This window comes from Phragmites australis, chromosome 18, assembly GCF_958298935.1.
Source record: "Phragmites australis chromosome 18, lpPhrAust1.1, whole genome shotgun sequence".
In the NCBI taxonomy this organism is placed as follows: domain Eukaryota; kingdom Viridiplantae; phylum Streptophyta; class Magnoliopsida; order Poales; family Poaceae; genus Phragmites; species Phragmites australis.
In genome coordinates this window covers 13,902,444-13,926,028 of record NC_084938.1, presented here as the reverse complement: position 1 = coordinate 13,926,028, position 23,585 = coordinate 13,902,444, and the positions used below count along the sequence as shown (strand labels likewise).

At 40.6% G+C, this 23,585-nt stretch overlaps 1 protein-coding gene and 1 pseudogene across 2 annotated transcripts; one reads left to right on the top strand and one right to left on the bottom strand.

The window, feature by feature from the left end:
* Positions 1 to 7,158: 7,158 nt before the first annotated feature.
* Positions 7,159 to 10,556, top strand: LOC133899600 (grpE protein homolog 2, mitochondrial-like). Of its 2 annotated transcripts, XM_062340608.1 has the most exons (6): positions 7,161 to 7,418; positions 7,913 to 8,087; positions 8,160 to 8,350; positions 8,463 to 8,630; positions 8,810 to 8,938; positions 10,127 to 10,556. In XM_062340608.1, the coding sequence occupies exons 1-6, from the start codon at positions 7,272 to 7,274 to the stop codon at positions 10,217 to 10,219; spliced, it is 903 nt and encodes a 300-aa protein (XP_062196592.1). In that variant the 5' UTR covers positions 7,161 to 7,271; the 3' UTR covers positions 10,220 to 10,556. The 2 variants fall into 2 exon arrangements, with proteins under 2 accessions (XP_062196591.1, XP_062196592.1); XM_062340607.1 differs by having other exon boundaries at positions 7,159 to 7,418; positions 7,913 to 8,350.
* A 781-nt stretch (positions 10,557 to 11,337) lies between these two features.
* LOC133898551 (uncharacterized) lies at positions 11,338 to 23,311 on the bottom strand (annotated as a pseudogene).
* Positions 23,312 to 23,585: the final 274 nt, after the last annotated feature.

Sequence of the window (23,585 nt, the reverse complement as noted above, 5' to 3'; positions counted from 1 at the left end):
GTAAAATGCGGGAAAGTAAATAGTTGGAGAAGAGAACACCGATTTTTTCCCGAGGTTTCGAGAAGTTGGCACTTCCCCCTAGTCCTCGTTGGAGCATCCACCAAGGATGTAGCTTCCTCTTGAGTCACCAAGACTCAAGTGCTCCCTCTTGATTGCCCCTTCTCCATCTCCGGATTAGCGGGCATCAAACCAAGTACATCATCTCTTCCCGGGGCTCCCACAAGTCCTCCAAGAGCTCACCGAGAAAACCTCCGATCACCAAAACCGTCTAGGTGTTGCCAACCACCAAGAGTAACAAGCCTCAAGCTTCACTTGACAAAGACCAAGCCTAGACAACAGCTAGATGCACACTTGTTACTCTTCAAGCACTCAAGGAAGTCCTTAATCCTCAACTAAGAACTTAGAATTGACACAAGTGCTCTATCTCTTGCTTCTAAATGACACACCAAGTGTATGAGCTGCTACAGGGTCGCAAGAGAAGAAGAGAGGTCCAAATGAGTGGGTATTTATCGGCTAAGGATTGAAAATTAGCCGTTGCCTAACAACCCAGAACTTTTTCTTAACGCCGGAAGGTCCAGTGTGAATAACATGCTTCACAACGGAATATCCGATGCTAATACTTCTGACAAAATAGCCGTTAACTGTTCCATTAGCCGTTAAACCTCCGGTGATTAATCATGTCTTACAGCGGATCATCCGGCGCATTGAAATGGGCCAAATGATAGTTTACAACCTCTCTGTATAAATTCATCCGGTGATCATATTTTGCTACGCCGGACTATCCGGTGTGTAGAATTAGTTTTGGACTTCATCGCTCTCTATTTATCCGGTGATTTCACCTATCGAACGCCGGACTATCCGGCGTGCTCTTCAATAATTTTTCAAGTCAGAACTCTTAGGAATTTACTCCGGCGAACTTACTCTGATACAGAGGATCATCCGGTGAACTGAAATTTCGTTGATTTTATCTATTTCAAAACAATTTTGAGTTCTACCTTCGAGATTCGGAACCAATGATTTTTTGAGGTTAGCCTAGTAATGGAAAGTCACAAGTGTGTATCGACTATGTCTAGACTCTCCTAAGTCAAGCTACAACTCTTAACCCCTCTTTATAGTACGGTCAAAAGACTAAGTAGAAAAAGAACCTATACTACTCTAAGTGTCTTTCATCTCCTTGTGACACTTAGATCTAGTAGATCCTTATCCTTCACGTTCCGGTCCTTTGATCATCATATAAGTCTTTTAACGAGCAAGAGTGTAAAGGCATCATTGACAATTAAGTTTTTCTTTATCCTTTATGCTGCTTAAAGGCTGAAATGTTAGTCACAATGATATGGTTATCATTAATCACCGAAACTCTTACCTTTTTCTTAGGGGCCTAGATGCTACAACAGGCTCATCTTGTACCGAGGCTAGAGCTGGATTTGAGGAGGGACCTTGTATCAGAGGGGGGACGGGACGGGGCCGTGCACGGTGGTTGGATTTTGTACATGTCATTCCTATATAAAAATTTTAGACACAAAATGCACTTGATTTAGAGTCAAAATTAATGAGATATGTAATCAAATTATGATCACAATATATGCAACGATTCATACTTAGAAAAAGGCCAAGTAAAACGTGCAGATGGTTAGTCATCAACCATAATTTGCCTATATTATGGTTAGTCATCAACCATTAATGAGCAGATTGTCCTGCTCATGGACATGTCATAATAGCTCATGACATATAAAGATGCAAGATATCGAACAAGCATGCTTTCATTTCTCATAAGTAAAAATATAATATGTACAATGCTACACATAATAGAGACATTGGCGATTTGAATCATTGCTACACATAATATGTACACGACTTCACCTTACACAATCCGAACTAATTTAGTGAAGTAGATAGCAACTATATAGCCAAAAAAATTTACAAGTTAACATTCAATTTGTTCTTAGAGATACGTCCTATTTTCAGTAGAATATGCAAGAATGATTACTAAAAGCATTCTATGTAGGATCTAGTAGACTTGCATTTTTCACAAAAAATAAGCAACTTTTGATTGAATTGACTCATATAATATGCAAACTTGCATTTTTCACAAACTTTTGGGAATTGAAAAAAAATGAATATAGTGAATAGAAATTGGATCAAAACAACTCAATAAGGAACAACATGCAAGCTTATTATATGAGTCAATTCAACATGGAGGGCTCGAGGTGGATGGAATAAAGTTCGCTTTGCTTCTGAAATGTGTATCTACATGCATGTTCTTGGACAGTGCTAGAAAGGATGTAACCTAGTAAATTGCAGTGGCTGATTACTGTTGTCTAATTGAACATCACTATTCATCAGCTTGTACTTTGTGTAATTTGTGTATGTTTTTCCATATGACTGATAGTGATAACTTGTTAGGTTATATGGCTACGTAGCATAAGCACTTCTGTTGAAGAACACATTGCATCTATTGAAGAACACATTGCATCTAAGGACCTTCAGCTAAACCAGAAGAACAACGATCTTGCTTCTGAATTCTTTTTACACAATTTGTATGGGTGCGAGATTCACTATATAGTTCGCACATCAAGTTAGACTCTGATATATTCATTTAATGATTTTTCTTATGTACGAAATGTTTGAAAAAGGTGCTCCGGCCATATTCCATGCTGAGGGCTGAGCTCCTCGCCGCGGGCCTCGCTCTAGCCAGCCGCCTCGACAGAGGCCGCGCTCTGGCCGCCACCCACCACACTCGTCGATTGAGAAAATCCACCTCCTCAGGCTGTGCTGACTCCTGCAGGAGCTCGAAAAAGCTAGCTTGCCCCTGCAACCCATAAGCATCCGATATTGTTGGCGGGAATGCGTCGTCCCCTCTATTTATAGTGGCGGGAATGGTTCATACTATACACATGGAGCAGTCAAGATCTGATATCATTGGGCATGATAGCGAGATCGCCTTGGTTGCATGGCACGTATGGCGGAAGTCGAGGCATCGCTGCGGTATTATGACATGTCTAATCTTTGTAAAGAGGAGTACATAGTCATGATAATACGTCAAATCAAGGGTTGTGATGAAAATGAGCACGAGAGGGAGTGAGTTTTCAATGCTCACCTACCGATCAATTCGACTTCACTCAATGACCATGGAATAGTCATAGTCATGTGCTCGGGGGCTAGAGATCTCGTGCATGTGGTCGAGAGTAATGTGTCGATGCTTATACCCTTTTTCAGTCTTGATTATCATATCAACCAGAAAGTCAGGGCTACATTGCGCATTTTTTATGCTTATGCTCTACTCTCCGTTCGATTCATTCATCAAGTACGGAGCCAAGGGCTATATCATATAATTTCAATTCGATGTTTTTGCTTCACTTTTTGTCTCTAGTCATCGCACCATTCAGAAAGCTGGAAGTCATATTGTGTGAATACTTATGCTCCGTTTTATACTCAAATTCAGTCATTGAGTGAAGAGACAGGGGCCACGTCAAGTATATTTTGATGCTACGGCTTTACTCTCTGCTTCGATTATCACATCAAGCAGAGAGTTGGGGACTACATCACATACTTTCATGCTACGGCTTTATTCTTCACTTGATTCCGTCATCGAGTAGATAGTCGAGAGCTATAACAATATATATCTTCAACGATATATATACCAATGGATATTCGATCAATAAGTCTTAAAGGTGATCTGCATGCCTACGGGTCAAGATTGCATCTACTCATGCTAACTCTATTTCATCGATAAGGAAATATTGATAATAGCATGTTAGATAGGCAAAATATCAGCAATATTTCATGGAAATCATCAGACAAAAGTGTACCAAAAAGCTTACTGCTCGACTAAGGAGAAAGTTTCAGTGATATCTATTTACAAGAACACCATTTGAAATTCTCTTCAAGGGTTTTTATGATCCTGGAAACATCGTCATGATAAGAAATTTCGAGCACGTCATAATCGTCCTGGTTCTAAGCTGAGTTCATTTGATGGAACCTAAGAATTCAACCAGGGTTGGTAACTCCAGGTACTGATGATACAACTTCGGTGGTCATGCTCAGTAGAATTAATCTTTCTTTCATCCAAGGAACAACCTCCCATTTAGTGGCTCCCAAATATCATTGCCAAACATGTGGAGGGAGACCGACATCAATGCATTGTGCTCAGCTGGATCATCAATTTATTCACCAACCTTCAGGAAAAATGCGCAAAATTCGACCAGGAGCAGTCAAAAACCATTCAGACCAAGTTGCCAGATCTCAAACTCGCGTATCGATTATTCCAATGTTGCCACATCTCCCGATGGATCCTCTGAAGCCACTCAATCCAGAAAATCCGAAATACACCACCAAAACTTGCCACTAGATATCTGAAACCACCCTAGTGGTCCGTTGATAAGATAAACGTGCACTCCCTTTGTCATCTGAAGATGAAAGAACAACATACTTGTCACAATGATGATGAATAATTTCCCATCCTTATGAATTGTAAACCCCTCCAAGTTCACCCAGAACGCATCATAGGAAACCAATGGGAGATCACAGAACCATCCGGTCACCGGTTTAATTACCCTAACTTTGATCTTACGCCCTCGCTCAATGACGATCAAGAGCACGTTCAAGGCTCCGTCCCAGCTGTCACCGACTAAACCCCGGAAGCGAAGGTCGAAAACTGCTTCACTTCCCAGGCGATGGACCTCCACCAATCCATCCTTGTGCACGAATGGTCTTTTCAGGATCCATGGAGCGAATTCCCATCCTACACACTTCACGCCATGAGGTGCAAACTCAACGGAAGAAGGTGAAATCTTTTGGATGCCGTAGCTTGTTGGAGATAGTGTCAAGCACCCCCAAGGCAAAGTCGCCCACTTCAATCGGCGTGAAAAGCGACATGATGACAATGTGCGGATCTCTGCATGTCCATCTATATTCTACGAGCATTAAATGCTCATGTACTCATTGTTTCAAATTTTAAAAGGTTTTTTAACTTTACTCAGATATGGATGTCAATAAGTTGATATTATGGCCCTTCTTAAGTCTCGAGTGTGGATAACAACAGGGCGCTCGATCTAAAAGTGTTTTCACTCGATGCTTAGAGAAGAGCATCTTCTTATTTGATTCTTTTGACTATAAGTTTGATCTACCTTACTCGACCAGGCTTGGACTTGGCGGTACTCGAGTAGGCGTTTACAGAGAATCCTCCCTGTTGAGTAGAATTAGGGGACTACTATCAAATATCTAACTCTAGGGTATATACGCATAAGGAATATACCATATACAGACAGGGTATAACATATGCGTATTTAACAACTCTGGATATTACGGAACCAAATCTGCGCTACCTGCTACTTCCGGAATCTAGAAGTTGTATATTAAGAAGGCCTCGATTGCTTAGCCAACTTGAGAAGACTAGTATCTATAACATTTTTATCTAGTTAGATGACAAGAAGAACTCGCTATCGATTACGGATGGATAGGAGGTAATACATCACCCCTGTATAAGGCAGGGACCCAAATCCTCCTAAAGAGACTTTTTTTTTGCTACTCGAGACAAGCATCAGGAGCTTGACGTAGGAGGAACTCGACGAAGTTAGCCATAAGTTAGATTAGATCTGATGTACTCCTTGTAATAGGTTAGCCACATTGTTAGTACTCAGGTGAATACATATATATAATCATTCACACGGGACTTAGGATATCACTCCAATCGAAGGACTGAATATGTATGCATTGCGTGTACCTCGCTTCATGTTTGATCTCTAATATGCGAAGGTAACCCCGTTATTTTCCTGACACATTGTCAGGAACAAATTTTCGACACCAGTAAACGAACTGTGACACCCGCACCCGACATGTGACTTTGCGGGTACTCGATCCGACATGCTCGTGGGTGAAATCTTAGGCCCGTGTGCCCGTCCTAGAAAAGACGCAAACACTCTCCAACTCAATGCTCAGTAGCACAGGGCATAACCAAGGTTCACAAATTCGTTTGACATTCAAAAAACAGACCCAGTGAATTTTCAAAATTCACAAATATCATGAAATGCAGTCAAAATTCAGTGATAATTTTGCCAAATTCAACCGATCAAACTGGTTTGACCGAGGCAAAGTCCGGTCAAATCGACCATTCGTTAACCGGCTCGACGATTTGTTAACCGGTTGAATTCAACCGAAAACCGACTAAATTCTTCCGAAAATTGACCACATTTCCCGCATTTTATTTGTTGTCGAAAACTTCTCGATTTCCTATGAAAATCGCACATTTTTCATGAAAAAATCGTTCGGTTTTATCAAATTTCAATAAAGTTCAAGGAAAAACAAACAATAATTCAATCTTGTAAAATCAATAATTAATTCATATGAGCTTGAAATGAAGTGAAACAAATTTTGTTAGTTTTCTTGTAACGTGCTCTACATGATAAAGGTATTTATAATTATAAAAAGTTGAACATTTTATGTGAAAAAATGTATTTGCTAAACCTAATTAAATGCACAGTTAATTCTTTGCTAATCCAAAAATCATGAAACTAATTCTTTAATCTTCTTACTTGATCCTATGTCTTTTAAAAATACATGAACTCATAGAATAGTTATTGTAACATGCATTATTGTGTAAATATGTTACAACTAGATTAATTCATAACTAACCCATCACACCTCCAAAATTAATGACACTACTTTTATTAATTTACTTATATTATATTTTATGTAGGAAAAATAATGATAGATGTGAAAAGGTTAATTACAGTGTTGTTTCTTAACATGTTCACTTTATACTTGTGAATTTTGTAAAAATCAATGAGAATTAATAAAACTCTAAATGAAGTGAAACAAATTTTAAAGATCCTCTTAAGATCCTATATAAGAAAAATACGAATTTGCATGTTAAGATTTTTTTTTAATATGATGAGCCGTTCATACGACTCATGTCAGTATTTTTTTCTTTTTTCAAACTTCCTTCATATAAAATATAATACATATGACATTATTTTAAAAAAAAATCAAATAAGATCTTAAAATTGTCTCTAGTATTTTAAAAAAAATATGATTTTTTGTTTTTAATTTTTTAAAATTTTAATTCGAAAACTGGTCAAATTTATAATTCGGTGCGGACCAAATTAACTTGTTTTCAAACCCTGGGCATAACTGTCTTTTCAGAAATATCCCCTTCTCCAAGCGGCGCAAAACCCTTCCAGACCCTTCCACCTTTCTCTCTCTCCTCCCTGAAAACTTCTCGCCGCAAATCCATTGTTTCTCCTCGTCTCTCGCCTCGATTCCGGCCGAATAAGATGGCGGCGGCCGCGCGCCTCCTCGCGCGAATCTCCAGACAGGGCGTCGCCTCCTCTGCGGCGTGGGTGACGCGGGGGCGGCCGGACGCGGCGTCGCTCCTTGGGGCGTCCGCGCTGGCTGCGGCGGAGCCTTGCGCCTCGATCAAGGTGGGATTTCTACTCTCCGTGCGAGGCTCGCGGGCGCGAGTTGCTTGTCAAATTTGATCTTATGGCGCTGCGTGTGTATTTGCAAACGGTCGGTTTCGAGGGTTTCGTCGTGTAGCCCTCTGGAGGAGGCTGAGGGTCGGGTGGTTGCCTTGATAGTTTGTGGAGGTTGTTCTCTTGTTGCGGGGTTTACAGTTTGTAGAGTAATTTGCTTTCATCAAGGTGACGTTATTGATGCGATTCCCGTGTGTATTGACGCGCTCACTTGGTATTCCGTCAGGAGAATTTGGGCAGCTTTACTGTTCTAGGGTTTACGCTTTAGATGTCATGGATTGGAATGGATCCCTCGGATTGCCCGGATATTTGCTAGCGTATATCAAATTGTCAATGAGGGTTGCCGCTGGATAAAAAATTGAACGGGCGACCGCGGAATATGAATCTTTGTTTTGCTTTTCGTCTTTTGTACTGTTGAATAAACTTAGTTATTTCACAAACAGGTCATTCCTAAGTTAAATCAACCAGTGCGATACTCAACATGGCCCTTTCAAAGGTTTGGATTTTCAACTTCTGCCCCTCAACAAGATGATGGAGGAAATAAAAGTGCTGGGGCGAATACTGAAGCTTCAAATGAAGCCAATAACGTGCCTGGAACTGAGAAGGCACAGGAAGCAGGTTCCCAAGATTCCATATCCCAACGTAACCCGAGGAGGAGAGCTACTAAACGAACTGCATTTTCTGATTCAGATTCAGAAGACCTGGACCTATCAAGGGAGGACCTCGTGAAGCTACTTCTTGAGAAAGACGAATTGTTGAAGTCCAAGGATGAGGAGATTAAAGATATGAAGGATAAGGTATTACGCAGCTATGCAGAGATGGAGAACGTCATTGCCAGAACAAAGCGTGAATCTGACAACTCCAAGAAGTATGCCATACAGGTGTGTGTTTCATATCTCCTAGTTTGATTTGTGGGTTTTTGTTTTACCTGGAGTATGTTACATTTCACTTATCCCTGGAAATTCGCTCTTACACTATAGTTTTTATACACAGAGCTTCTCCAAGAGCTTGTTAGATGTTGCGGACAATTTGTCTCGGGCATCATCTGTTGCTAAGGAAAGTTTCTCGAAGATAGATACATCTAATAATTCTGATGAAGCTGTGCCACTACTAAAAACCCTACTAGAGGGTGTTGAGATGACTGAGAAGCAACTTGGAGAGGTATTTCGTCTCTAATTTCCCCTGCATCGGTCATAATAAATATGAACTATGCTGTCTTTGCTTCGAATATCAGTAGATAACATATCTTTCCTTTCTACATCTCTTTTGCTCCCTTTCTCATGCATGCATACATATTTGACAGTACTACCATATCTGACACTAATAAGTAATGTGTGCAGGTCTTCAAGAAGTTTGGAGTTGAAAAGTTTGATCCTCTGAATGAAAAATTTGATCCAAATAAGCACTATGCTCTTTTCCAAATACCTGATCCTTCAAAACCATCAGGGACTATTGCTGCGGTTGTGAAGGTATGCATTTTTAGTTAGTTTTGTTGTTTTTTTTTTTTTTTTTGTTTCTCTGGAAATCATAGCTTGTTGAGATTCAGTGGTTGACCTTGCACTGTTGGTGAATTTAAGTTTGCCTTACAGTATATGTGAATGAAGCTTGCCTGAAAAATAGTAAAGAAAATAATTTTTCATGAAAGCTTAGAATACAGCCACTGCTTGAAAACCTGTGGGTTTGATAAAGCTATATATTTGTGAGCATATGTTTTTACAGTATATTTGGATGAAGCTGGCCTGACAAATAGAATGAGTGTTGAGTTCAAGAATATGAGTTGCATCGTGAAAGCTTGAAAAGCTTAGAATACAGTCATCACTTGAAAACATGTGGGCTTTTATGTAGACTAAACGATGAACAAATAAAATGTTATACATTACATCTAAAAAAGGGTTATAAAGAATCTAGCTTTTCTCTAGTGAACAAGTAGGATGCAGTCTCATACTTTGATACATATAAGATGCGATGGCGAAATAGTAAGAATAGCTTCACATAGTTATCAGTGTTTGAAAAAATTAAATACAAAGAGGGCAGTAGCGACATTAGAAGGTAGAAACTACTAGGTCCCTGAACTGCATTCTATAAATAGCTTCAGAGTTAAGAATTCAGACAATCCTCTCTTTTAATGCTGAGTAAATGGCACCATATGAATATCATGGTAGTCTTACATTTTGTTAAAGGGATGAATACCTTGACAACTTCTAATTTTCCTTTGTGGATCACACATTGCTCCATTTACTATTCCTACTATGCACCATCTCTTAGGCATCGTCATCCTATCCTCATTTGCACCAGGGTTTTCACACATTAAGGTTTGCAAGGCCAGTAGATGGTATGCCATCGACTTGTACTAGTTTAGGAATAGGTGGATCTATGTGAAGATGCAAGTTCTAAGGGGCCTGTGCAACCTTAGAGGCAATTGAATTGCTCTATACGTATATACTTGAAAGTCTTGAATTTCACCCTCAACGAACAGATGGAATCCTCAACTGTTCAAGAGATGATGAACCTTAGGATAACCGAACTCCTGAAAATGTTTAACAATACTGTGAAGTGGAGTTTTGAGACCTAATTGCTGCACCAGCATTTTTCCACCCTCCAAAACTGTATTTTGTGTTATTGCCTTTCTAACAATAATGGTTTGTATCATATTTCAGGTTGGCTACATGTTACATGAGCGTGTTCTCCGTCCTGCTGAAGTTGGTGTCACTGAAGGTGGTCCAATTGAAGAAGAGCCAGAGGAGAAATGAAGCAAGTCCGAATAAACTCAGAGTGACTGCCCTTTTTTGCTTGGATGAGCATATTTCATAGGTTATGTCTTAAGCAGATTTGTAGTACAAATCACCATTTTTGTTATGATGAGCATGTTCATCGAGCCAATTTGTTCTACTAGTCCAGAAATTCGTCGTTTTTTATCCGGTCAGTACTAAAAACATGATTGGAGCCCAGGTACGTTCCTGAAATTGTTGGCCAGAGATGAGTACATGCGGCATAAACAGGAATACTGACATGAGCATGGCATTCAGGTTTGTGCTTTGAACGAAACGCTCCCATCAGACTGAATACTATACGATCGTGGTTTGTTGAGATACTGTGCTGAATGAGATATATAGTTATACACCGACTGAATATCAAATTATCTTGCTTATCAGTTTGACATATCGATGATTCTATGAAATATATAATTGAATTTAGCGTAAAATTTCCTCACGTTCCTGCGTTCAGGCGGAGAAAATGTTACTGCTTCATTTTTTGTGATCGAGAGGAACGGTGACGATGTAGGATCAATTTGGAAAATTTTATTTTATTTTGGCTTTGTTGAGGTGAAAGAGAGGAGACCAGGGGAGTAGTAGAATAGAAGATAGAATAGGCAAAGTGTTTTTTAGGGTAATGGCAAGTATTAGTTCAGACTAAAAAAATTGAAGTGTACTGAAAAAGGCACGTAACAACCAACGGTTGAAGCAATATCCCACAATTAGCTATAACAAACACGTGCCATTGATTTCTCATTTTTTTTATAGCAGTGATGGCACCTAACAACATTTTTAGCGATGGAAGTATTGAAAGAAGCATTGAATTTTGCTGCATATGATTGAATATTCCTATCTAGCCAACATATGTATTGATTTTTTTTGTATACTTTCGTCGAATAAGGTGGCTGTCTGTTGTCCTGCGCAGCAGTAGATGGTCAAATATCAAAATCCGAAATATCATATTCGCCGCCGGCAATCAGCTGGTAATCAGGGATTTTCAGTGTATCCAGTTTTTCAATCCTTGGTTTCACTTGTCCGATCCGCTTGCAGCGAAGCAATGTGTTCTGGAGACAAGTTTTCCGATTCTGAACATCACCAGCCAATGAAACCAAGGATTCGAGAATGTAACTAAAATTACTATTGCAGGTCCTGTAATCGATATTGTTGAATTGTCTCTACGATGACAATGTAACTAAAGTTACACGCCCAAAGGCATATAGCAAAGAATTCGAGAAGGAAACAAACAGCCGGTTACATTCTCATCTCAAGGTCAGGGGCTACGGATTTCCTCTTCAATCTATTTTCTGTCTGCATTCCTTGCCGCTTCGTGTTGCTCTCCTGTATCACCTTCATTATCACCGTCCGGGTCTTTCAAACCTAAATTCAAATTTAGGTCTGTTCCACCACCATTTTTGCCGGAATCTCAAGCATCCTCATCTGATGCCTGAAACAGGACAGTTTATTTAAGTTCTTGATGGACTTTTTCTATCCTTACAAAATTGAGAGACTCTAAAAACAAAACACGACCATATAAATTGAATACAGCAGTTAGGAATGAAACAGTCAAATGACATAAAAGGGGATGAAGTCAGCACGAGGGAAAACTAAGCTGCTGCAGTTGCAAATGACAAAATATTCACAAACGGTATAATTGATAGGTTGGGATGTGGGAGCTATTGATAAGTATCAAAACTAAAAACCTATTTCGCATGGACGAATTTGATAGGACTTCACAGGAACTTCAAAGTATATATCCCTTGTAAATGCTCCACTTCAAATGGATGTGGCATGTTTCGGATTGTCTTGGATTTGCTTCGAGATCACTTATGATGACGTGTGTCTTCCATGATCAGATAAAAGTGGTAACTCACGTCTCATTATTCATGAAACATGCCACATCCGTTTGAATCTATGCACGAATAATCAGTGGTAACTCAAAATATGAATTTAGGACTCGCACGAGGGGAGGTGGTACTTCTTCAGGAACCGTGATGAGCAAGACACGCCTAATCTCATGGTTGTTACGGCGACGTGACGAGGCGTGGTGACCTACCACCTTCACAACGTTACAGCGACATAGCGCGTGGCGTGGCGCCGCCATACACACCGATGCCTCCGACTTGGGCAGCGGAGGGGGCCGGCTCGGGCGACTGGGGCGGCGGACTTCCAGGCGGGGGAGGCGGTGGACTTCCAGGCAGAGGAGGTGACCGGCTCGGGCGACGGAGGAGGCTTGCTCGGGCGACGGGAGCAGCGGACTTTCAACTTGGGGATGGTGGTCGGAGACGGGTAGTGTTAGAAATAAAGCACGACAGGATCGAACACGAGACACGATTTTTACGTGGAAAACCCTTGCGGAAAAAAATCACGAACGCCAATCGGCGATCTTCACTATATCAGAGATGTGTACAATGCAGGAAATTACAATGAGCGTCTTGGCTCTCCTTGCAGCTTACAAGATATATTTATAGGGGTGACCACATATGACTCTAGTCTAATACGGACTGTTCTGGAATATAGGCCGAAGGTGTCCCTTGTCTGACCCAACAAGAATTCGGATCACAATCCAACAAACTCTACCTTGAGACGAATTCCATCTTGTAGCAAATAAAGAATCATCAATAAACTCCCTTCAATAATAAATATCACCGACGCCAAAAGTCTCTAGGACTCAAACTGTAACACCAACTAAACTTAAGCATAGCTCAAATTTAATAGCAGAAACTGGCTTTGTCATCATATCAGCAGGATTATCATGAGTACTTATTTTGCATATTTTAATATCACCTTGAGCAATGACATCTCGAATATAATGATACCTCACATCAATGTGCTTTGTTCTTTCATGAAACATCTGATCCTTTGTAAGGTAAATAGCACTCTGACTATCACAGAATATATTAATGCAAGAATTATCTCCACAAAGCTCAGTATACAAACCTCTCAACCAAACAGCTTCTTTGCATGCTTCAGAAATAGCCATATATTCAGCTTCAGTAGTTGATAAAGCAACAGTAGCCTGCAAACATGCTTTCCAACTAACAGCACAACCACCAACGGTGAAAACATAACCTATGAGAGATATCCTCTTATCCAAATCACCAGCATAATCTGAGTCAACATAACCAACAAGTCCATCTCCAGATTTTCCAAACTGCAAACAAGCATTAGAACTACCACGCAGATATCTGAAAATCCACTGAATAGCTTTCCAATACTCTTTGCCAGGATTAGCCATGAATCTACTAACAACACTCAGTGCATGAGATATATCAGGATGAGAGCAGACCATGGCATACATAAGTGAACCAACTGCACTAGAATATGGAACTCTAGACATGTACTCAATATCATACTCTGACTCAGGACATAGAGCTGAAGATAATTTGAAATGAGTAGCTAATGGAGTACTCACTGGTTTTGCATCATGCATATTGAAACGACGAAGAACCTTCTCAAAATAACCTTGCTGACTAAGATATAACTTGCTAACTTTCCTGTCTCTAATGATCTCCATGCCAAGAATTTTCTTTGCTGCACCTATATCCTTCATCTCAAATTCATTACTCAACTATGATTTTAATTTGGCTATTTCTGATTTATCCTTTGCAGCAATCAACATATCATCGACATAGAGAAGCAAATAAATAGCTGAACTATTAACAGTCTTCAAATAGACACAGCTATCATAATTAGAACGCTTAAAACTATTAGAGAGCATAAATGAGTCAAACCTCTTGTACCACTGTCTAGGAGACTGCTTTAAACCATAAAGAGATTTCTTTAATTTACACAAAATCTTCTTTTTCAGGAATAACAAAACCTTTAGGTTGATCCATATAAATATCTTCATCTAACTCTCCATGTAAAAATGCAGTTTTATCATCTAATTGCTCAAGTTCATAATCACGCATAGCAGCAATATTGAGTAAAATGCGAATAGAACTATGCTTCACAATATGGGAGAAGATGTCATTATAATCAATACCTAGAATCTAGCTATAACCTTTAACAACCAACCTTACTTTATACCTTGCTGCTTCATTAGGAGAAATACCTTCCTTTCTTTTGAAAATTCACTTGCAACGAATATGCTTCTTCTCTTTTGGCAATTTGACTAAATCCCAAGTACCATTCTTTTCAAGTGACTCCATCTCATCTTGCATTGCAGTCATCCAATTATTGCAATCAGCAGAAGTAATAGTCTCATTGTAATTAGAAGGTTCTGCATTACCTTCAACTTCTTCTGCACAACTCAGAGCATAAGCAGCAATATTACACTCCTCAATTAACCTCTTGGGTGGATTAATTTGCCTTCTAGGCCTATCAACTATAATAGAATATTATGTAGGCTGCACAACGGATGAAGGATGTGGAGCACTAGATGAATCATGATCAATAAATAAATTTTCAGCAATAGGTGTATCTTGGACAACGGTATCTGGTGTACTTTCTGCATTAATAAAATGCTCCACCTGCACACAAACTCTGCTGACTCTGAACAGGAGCATTTGGCAACATAGCATATTCATTAAAGACAACATTACTGCTAATCACCACCTTTGTGTTGCAGGATTCCACAATTTATAACCTTTAACACCAGATTTATAACCAAGAAAGATACACTTAACAGCTCTAGGCTCCAATTTACCATTATCAACGTGAGCATAAGCAGGACAACCAAAAACTCTCAATTCTGAATAATTAGCTGGAGAACCAGACCATACCTCAATTGGAGTTTTCTTATCAATGGCCATGTTGGGTGATCGATTAATCAGATAGCAAGCTGTGGAAGCAACTTCAGCCCAAAAACGTCTATGCATACCTGCATTAGACAATATGCAACGAGCCCTCGAGATGATAGTTCTGTTCATACGTTCAGCTACACCGTTTTGTTGTGGAGTACTAGGAACAGTGTAGTGTCTCACAATACCTTCAGATTTACAATATGAATCAAATTCATCAGAACAGAATTCCATCCCATTATCAGTGCGAAGCTTCTTTACCTTCTTTTCGATTTGCCTTTCAACCATAACCTTCCACTCTTTAAATGCTTTAAATGCTTCTGATTTATGCTTCAAGAAATATGGCCAAACTATTCTCGAGTAATCATCAATAATAGTTAACATATAACGAGAACCACCTAGTGAAGACCTACGAGATGGTCCCCATAAATCAGAATGCACATAATCAAGAATACCTTCTGTTGTATGAACTGAAGTGTTGAATTTCACCCTCTTATGCTTGCCAAAAATACAATGCTCACAAAATTTTAGCTTGCCGATACTATGTCCATCAAGAAGACCTCTCTTGCTTAATTCTGCCAAACCAAGTTCACTCATATACCCAAGACGCATATGCCAAAGATTAGTAGCATCAGAATCTGATAATGAATGTGAACTTACAGCGGCATCACCTGTGATTGTAGTGCCTCGAAGATGATATAAATTGGCAGATTTTAAATCACCTTTCGTTACAATAAGAGAACCTTTTTTCACCTTCAAAATACCATCTCCACCTGACCAATCATACCCTTTATTATCAAGAGTACTCAAAGAAATAAGTTTCATTTTCATACCTGGAACGTGTCTCACATATGTCAAGATTCTAACAATGCCATCATGCATCTTTATCATAATTGATCTAATTCCAACAATTGGACGTGGATTGTCATCACCCATCCTAACAGAACCAGCATCTTAAACAGAATTATAAGTGGTGAACCAATCTCTATGTATGCATATATGAAAAGACGCAGCAGAGTCAATAATCCATTCATCACCACTACTAGCACATCTAGCAAAAGCAACGAGAGTCTCTCCATCAGAACTATTATCAGAAGCGGCAACAGATGCTTTACCTTCTTCAATAGATTTACCTTTCCTCTTTTCTTTATTCTTTAACTTGTAACATTCAGATATGTCATGATTATTTTTCTTGCAATACCTGCAGAATTTTTCTTTGCCTCTGGACTTTGAACGACCCCTATATCCGTTCGAACTTTTATCTCTTTGGTTGTTATGCAAATTCTTCTCCTTTGTCCTGTCATGCACAATCAAACCTTCTCCATTAGAAGTAGAACCATCAGTAGACACCATCTGTTTATCTTTTCCTTGGCATGCAAGGCCTCATAAATTTCTTTCAAAGTTAGTGTATCATGACTGTATAATATGATATCTCTGAAGTTTGCAAAAGAACTGTGTAATGAGCACAAAAGAATAAGACTCAAATCCTCATCATCATATTTTACCTCCATAGATTGTAGGTCAGCAACGATCTCCTTAAAGACTGAAAGATGATTCAACACAGAACCACCCTCCTGTAATTTGTACGTGAACAACTTCATCTTCAGATGCATTTTACTGGTTAGATCATTGGACATGCAGATCGATTCCAGCTTTAGCTATAAAGCAGCAGCGGTTTTCTCATACAAAACTTCCTGCAAAATATTGTTTGATAAATGAAGATGAATTTGTGATAAAGCCTTACGATCATTTCTCTTTTTTTTATCAGACCAAGACTTTTGATCTTTGTTTCCAAAATTATCAAGCGCAACTTATAGATCAGTATGCGTAAGAATAACTCGCATCTTTAATTGCTATAGAAAAAACCTTGTATCTCGGTCTAGCAGTGGAATATCATACTTTAAAGAAGTCATGATGAAGAATAATCAGCAACAAAAATAATCAGTAGCGCCTCTGGTACAATCTGTGTGCACCAAGCAATAAACTGAAGAAGTCCTGGTACACTTCGTGTACGCTTAGCAATGAAATCAAAACCAATCTTCTGGTACGATTCTTGTGTGCACCTAGCAAATTTAATTTTTTTTCCTTTCTTCACGTGAGGACGTCTGAGTGTCCTCAGGACTTGTTTCTTTTTTCCTTCTAATTCGATGGGTGAATCGCTTGCTTTTTTCCGGTGGACTTGGCTTTTCTCTGGTGGACGGGCGGGTTCCAATCGGATCTCGGGACTTGCGCCGGCCTGCAGCGGGGAAGCGCGTGGATCGGCGAAAGACCGGCGGCAGCGATCGGGAGATCGGTCGACTGAACGAAGAGAAAAAACTCAGACGGCGAATAGATTTTTTTTTTTTCTTATGCTCGTGTGTTTGATCCGACTCTGGTACCACTTGTTAGAAATAAAGCACGACAGGATTGAACACGAGACACGATTTTTACGTGAAAAACCCTTACGGGAAAAAATCACGGGCGCCAATCGGTAATCTTCACTGTATCAGGGATGTGTACAATGCGGGGAATTACAATGAGCGTCTTGGCTCTCCTTACAGCTTACAAGATATATTTATAGGGGTGAACATATATGACTCTAGTCTAATACGGACTGTTCCAGAATATAGGCCGAAGGCGTCCCTTGTCTGGTCCAACAAAAATTCGGATCACAATCCAACATGTAGGATCTGAGGGCGGCCGGCGGATACGACGAGTGCGGGGACGACGGCCGGATCTGAGGGCGGCCGGTGGCGCGTCGGCCGAATCTGAGGGCAGCACGTTGGCAAGGAGCTATCTCGGCGGCAGCGGCGAGGATCAATGAGGACCACTGGACCAATCGCTAGTGGGTAAAGGTGATGCGCTTCTTGTGACCCACTCGATCTCTCCTCCCCTTCTAATCCCCTCCGCCCAACCAGTACGGTGTCCGCCACACGAAAACAGACGCCACACGGTGACATATTAGCGCCACGACGACGCCATACCTATATGGCGGACACCATAGACGCTGGCACCGTGGCTTCGCCATGGCAAGACCCAAACCACCGCAACACCGTCATATCATCGTTATAGCGACACCATGACAACCATGCCCAATCTCATTAAGCATGTGAGATGGCTGCCAAACTGCAGCTCACTATATAGTTTTTCGACACCATCTACATCAAATGTTTCTCTCAATTCAGCAAGGATATCATTGACAGACGTTTGGAGCAAGAACACAGTCACAGGTTGCATAGGAAGCACATGTGCATCCCCACATGCATCCACTGAGACACTGAAAATCAGAGTTCTTGATGTAGCTGGCTGGGGTCGATTGATTGTTTGAAGTGCGCGTTTGACTAATACACAATCTGCTGGAGTTGCTCGATCGAAGTTCTGACACACAGGCTGGGTCAGCAAAGATAGGTCAAGAGAATGGATGCAAATGTGTTGGTGTGGAGAGCCATGTCACCTCAAGGGTATGTTTGACTCTAATACAAACCTCAAGAACCAAAATGGCCCATTTTATACGTCAAGGGGCGAAGTGTCCCTTTTTTGAACTGGGGGGGGGGGGGGGGGGGTGGGGGTGGGGGTGCAATTGGGTCGTTGATCCTTTTGAGTTAGTAGTGTAGAACTGTAGACTGAGTAGCAGAAAGGAAAGTGGTATCTTCAGTGAATTATTGCTACTTCTACCAAGGAATATGGTATACGAAGCTTAAAATTATACCAACTATTATACAACTCATGAGAACTTCATGATTGGCACTGGGGGATTGCCATTTGAAGTAAATATCTGTACTTCAAAAACCGGGATGCTAGTTGGGAAAATAAACGGCCTGATGCTTGGGGATGCAAAGCCATATGCTCTGGCAAGGAAAATTGGCAGCAACTTTGTTTGCATAAAGATGCCAATCAATAAGATAATAAAAAAACAAAAGAACAATGGCTGTCGTGTACATTGAAACGGCAATAATGAGGAATAGATAATGCAAAAGAAATTACAGATTAGTAAATTACCAAGGTCAACGTCAGCTGTTGCAAATTAATGATGGTGTCACATCTGAAGGATCTTGTTACCTGAGATTCATCCATGGGTGTATCATTGATATCAATCTTTCCATTTGATGGCTCTGATGACAGATCTTCATCACTAGCCTTATTGTCATCATCAGATTTCGCAAACTCCTGTTTTTGTTCTTCAACTACTGAAACCTGTACATGAAGAGATTGGGTAAATATCCATGGACAAGATATTGAAACAAATACTGAAAAAGCCAGTTGTTCCAGAAGATAAATGTCCCATGAACAGTGAACTTCTCTGCAAATTTGAGTAGATGGACACTATTAAGCCTAGGTAGTCATTGTGCTGTCAATAGAAAATAAGCTCCAATCTAGTTTACTTTAATTTTGGCAACATGAGAAATCAGAAATATTGAACATATATGCAAAATAGCACAACATAATCCTTTACAGCTATACAAGGAGTGAAAAAAGCATCAAACGGCTAGAGATCGTATCAGCGATCTATGAGCATGAATATTAAACCATTTAATGTACCCACCCATAAAGAACATTTGAGAAAAATATAGAGTAACGCCAAATACCATTAAATAGAACAGTCGCAAGAGCTAGATAGCCAACTAGGAGCCATGTAAATGCAGTAACATATTAATCTACCCACGATATTAAAATGTTCACAGTTCACAAGCAGTCCATAATTATTCATAATTAGTGAACTAACCTAAACCACTGGCAAAAAGGTGTTTCTATCCAGAAACTATTGTGCAAATATCAGGCCTACAAAAGAATTGTATATTCTTTAGTGGTCAAAGAAAGAGTTGGGTAAACATTTTACCTGATGATCTACTAACAAATAATTAGGGTGCAGCGCAGATCTGCTTGGATTAGTCAACAACAGCTATCCTTTTCGTCAATATGCTAACTTTGCTTAGCCAACTAAATTCCAAGCCAAATATGATCATGACCACAAATTACCACGTGGAATCTATCAAATTATTACTTGCAGAAATAACAAGGGTCTCAAGACTAGTTTAGTACCAGGAAAAGTCCTAAACCCCTACCTAATTATACTGAACCACAATAACATACACAATTACCAAATCTCAATACGCAATTCAAGTATTTTAGAATTCTCCAACATATTCGGGGATCAGAAATTCACAAGCTTTTCAACTAAACCATCAAACATCCCTAATTACTGATACCAACACATAATTCCCAGAATCTAAACATAAATGTCAAATCCGAGAGCTCAACTCGCACAAGATCCAAAATATTCCTATCTTAACGCCAACAGGCCGACCTAAAGAAGCTAACGGTCCTGCCAACTCGAGCCCACGAAATCGACCGAACCAAGCCCAGTAATTATTATCAAGAGTTCTCACCGGCAAGTACCGCCGCCACCTCAGGGCCGTCTCCGCCGCCTGGTCCTGTATCCTCCCCCGTTGGCGCCGTTCACGGGGGTCCACTTGAACAGTACAAAACTATTCCCGAGGGATCCACTGCCGACGCTGCCCCGCCGTTGAATGTCGTCAACCCTAGCACTTAGAAGGTGGGCCAACCCTAGCCATTTTTTTGGGAGAAGATCTTCGGGCCTATTTGTTTCAGCTGGAGATTTTGAAAAGCAGTTTATAGAAGTTGGATTGTGAAAAGCTGAATTGTAAAAAGCTGGATTGTGAAAAGCTTTTAGATTGTAGATTCTAAAAAACTTTGATGAACAATTTAGTAAAATGGACTTTCATAATCTATCAAAAGCTGAGAAAAATCAGCTTCTCAAATTCCCACAATCTAACCAGCAGATTTTAAAAAGCTATAACCAAAAGCTATCTGTTTGTTTCAGTTTCGAATTGTAAAAGCTGAAAGCCACAATTTAAAACTGAAACAAATAGACCCTTAGCTGAAAAATAGACAGGTTCCTTCTAGGCAAGTAGGTGTCGCATGCTCGGTGGTGATGGCAGATTTTAAGATCATCAAAGGATGGGCGTGCTGACAGTAGACGCGATGATAAGAATTTTCTCCCAGCGACAAAGTGGACAGGACAGGCTACAGAATATGATCAACAGGCGAAGTGGTGATGCTTGGTTATATCTTTTTTATGCACGTGTTCTCGACATGCATGAAGTCAGTTTACTTGTTTTTCTGCTGCATAGCCTCTGCTAGCGTTCTGCCGCAACCTCTATACATATCAATTAATATGCGGGAACCATGCCCACGGCTGGTGGGACATAACACTAGCAGGGGCAAGGCAGGAAGATAGCACAAGCATACAAATTTCAGGCAAATCAAGAACCATGCATATAACTAGGCAGCATACAAAAACACAGTATATATAACCTATCGACTGAGTTTATTAAAAAAGGATGAGTACATGGCTTGTTCAAGCAAATACTCACCGAACCAAAGGGTCCATAGATGATGCCCCGAACTTATCTAAAGCATGTGGAGTTAATCTTCTGACTCTAAGGACCCAAACAAAGGAGTATTTACATTATGCTGAAAAGACTAGGATAAATACCAACCACATACAGAGCCAAATATAACGCCCTAATTTTTAACTTTTTGAAAATAGTAATAAAATATTTCTTCTTTAGATTTAGGTGTTCTTCCTTGTCTCAAAACTATAAGTGGAAATTTGTTTTCTAAATTAAATAATTAATTTAGGTTGTATTTATTTTTATGTGTTGTTTTCATGCTGAGTAGAAGCATTACAGTTTTATTGTATGAAAAATAAAATTTTGAAAATATCGAGGCTCGCCGTTTGAATTTTGAAAAAAGTATTTGAAACAATGCTTTCATAAAAGAAAATTCTCTTTTTCCTCCTCGGGTCGAGTCTCCTTCATTTTCTTTTCTTTTCTCTTTCCTTTTTCCCCTGCAGCCCATCTCTCCTCCTTTGGCCCAGCCAAACCAGCCTCCACCCTTTTTCCTGCCTAGGCTACGCCCTGGCACAGCCTGCAGCCACCGCCACTCGCCCCTCCCGCCTGGGCCATGCCCGGCCCATCTACCGCGCGTAGGGAGTCGATTCCATCGCTCCTTGTCGCCTCACCACCACTGGAACGCCGTCACCGACAAGGACCCAACGTCCTTCACCGCCAGTGTATCTCACTGCTTCCTGGAGCCACCCGATGCCCTAGGTTCGTTTGTCAATATGCACCATGTCACTGCTACCTCAGCCGTTGTGCCGACGTGTCTCGCCACATCAACAGAGCTTTTACCTAGTCACCCAAGTTGTCGGTGTCGGTGGGGAGGCGTCGTCAGCTCCGGGGACGGGAACGGCGGGGAGGCGGCGTCGGCTCTGGGGATGGGGACAGTGTGGAGGCGGCCTCGGCAACGGAGAGGTGGCGTCAACAACGAGGATGAGCATGACGGGGAGGCGACATCGGATCCGGGGACGGGGACGGCAGGGAGGCGGCCTCGGCGATGGGGAGGCAGCATCAGCGACAAGGACGGGCACGGTGGGGAGAAGGCGTCGGCTCTAGGGACGGGGACGGGAGGGAGGCGGCATTGGCTTTGGGGACAGGGATGGCGGGGAGGCAGCCTTTGCGACGTGGATGGCAGGAAGGCGACGTCGCCGACAGAGATGGGGACGGCGGGGAGGCGGTGTCTGCTACAAGGACGCCAGGGAGCCGGCGTCGGTGACGGGGACTAAATGACGGGGAATAACATTACATGTCACTTCATTACATTCATAAATGATGGGTCGTAATATGACCCATCACTTATGACTGGTCTAGAGAGACTCATCACCTATGTTAGGTCATAAGTGACGGTCGTAATATGGCCTGTCACTTATAACTGCTAACGGGTCGTAATATGACCCGTCACTTATGACATGTCTCCCTGCACAAGTCATAAGTGACGAGTGTAGTTATAACCCGTCACTAATGTGAGAAGTAACAAGTAATATTATGACCCGTCACTGATGACCTGTTATCAGTGACCTATCAATGTCTAGTTCAGACCTAAGACTATATAAGTGACGGGTCGTATAATAACATGTCACTAAATTGTGTCTTATTTGTCTGTTTTCACCTAGTGCGTGATGAATATAGGGGATAGTACCTCGTGCCGAATCAAGTGTCAAAAGATAACAATTTATATAGGTTTGGACCTTCCGAAGGATAATAACCCCACTACCACAGATCACGGTATCACAAACGGTTTTTAATGCATATCACAGATGGGGAACGAAACTGTCTGTGCAACAATGTCTGTGATATTGAGTTTGTCACAGACAGTACCATTCATCTATAATATGACATAGCACAGACGGTTTTCAATAAAAACCCTATGTGATATTATTTTTAGAAAAAAATAATATTTTCAACGTAGGAAAAACAAAAATTAATTTTGTACCTGAGCCACCCATAGGGTCGCAAGTCACAAATCACGAGATTTTTTGCGTGCATGCAGTTTGTAAGCGTCGAAATCATGATCTCATACCTCGCACGTAGCTACCTTACCATCTCACCTGTAAATCATTGATAATAGTAATAGGATATTTAATCCTTTTAACCCTTGTTGTCTAAAACTCTGGATAATTATTTAGGCATCTAAATAACTTCAAATGAAAAGGTTTTAAACTACAAAGTTGTAGATTTGTCGAAAGCTACAATTTTCATATAAAAAGTTTGTTCATCCGA

Bases quoted from the DNA above. Each gene is read 5' to 3' on its own strand.
- LOC133899600 (XM_062340607.1), top strand. From the start codon at position 7,272: ATGGCGGCGGCCGCGCGCCTCCTCGCGCGAATCTCCAGACAGGGCGTC. The intron at 7,419-7,912 runs GTGGGATTTCTA...TTTCACAAACAG, and splicing joins AGCCTTGCGCCTCGATCAAG to GTCATTCCTAAGTTAAATCA. The intron at 8,939-10,126 runs GTATGCATTTTT...ATCATATTTCAG, and splicing joins CTATTGCTGCGGTTGTGAAG to GTTGGCTACATGTTACATGA.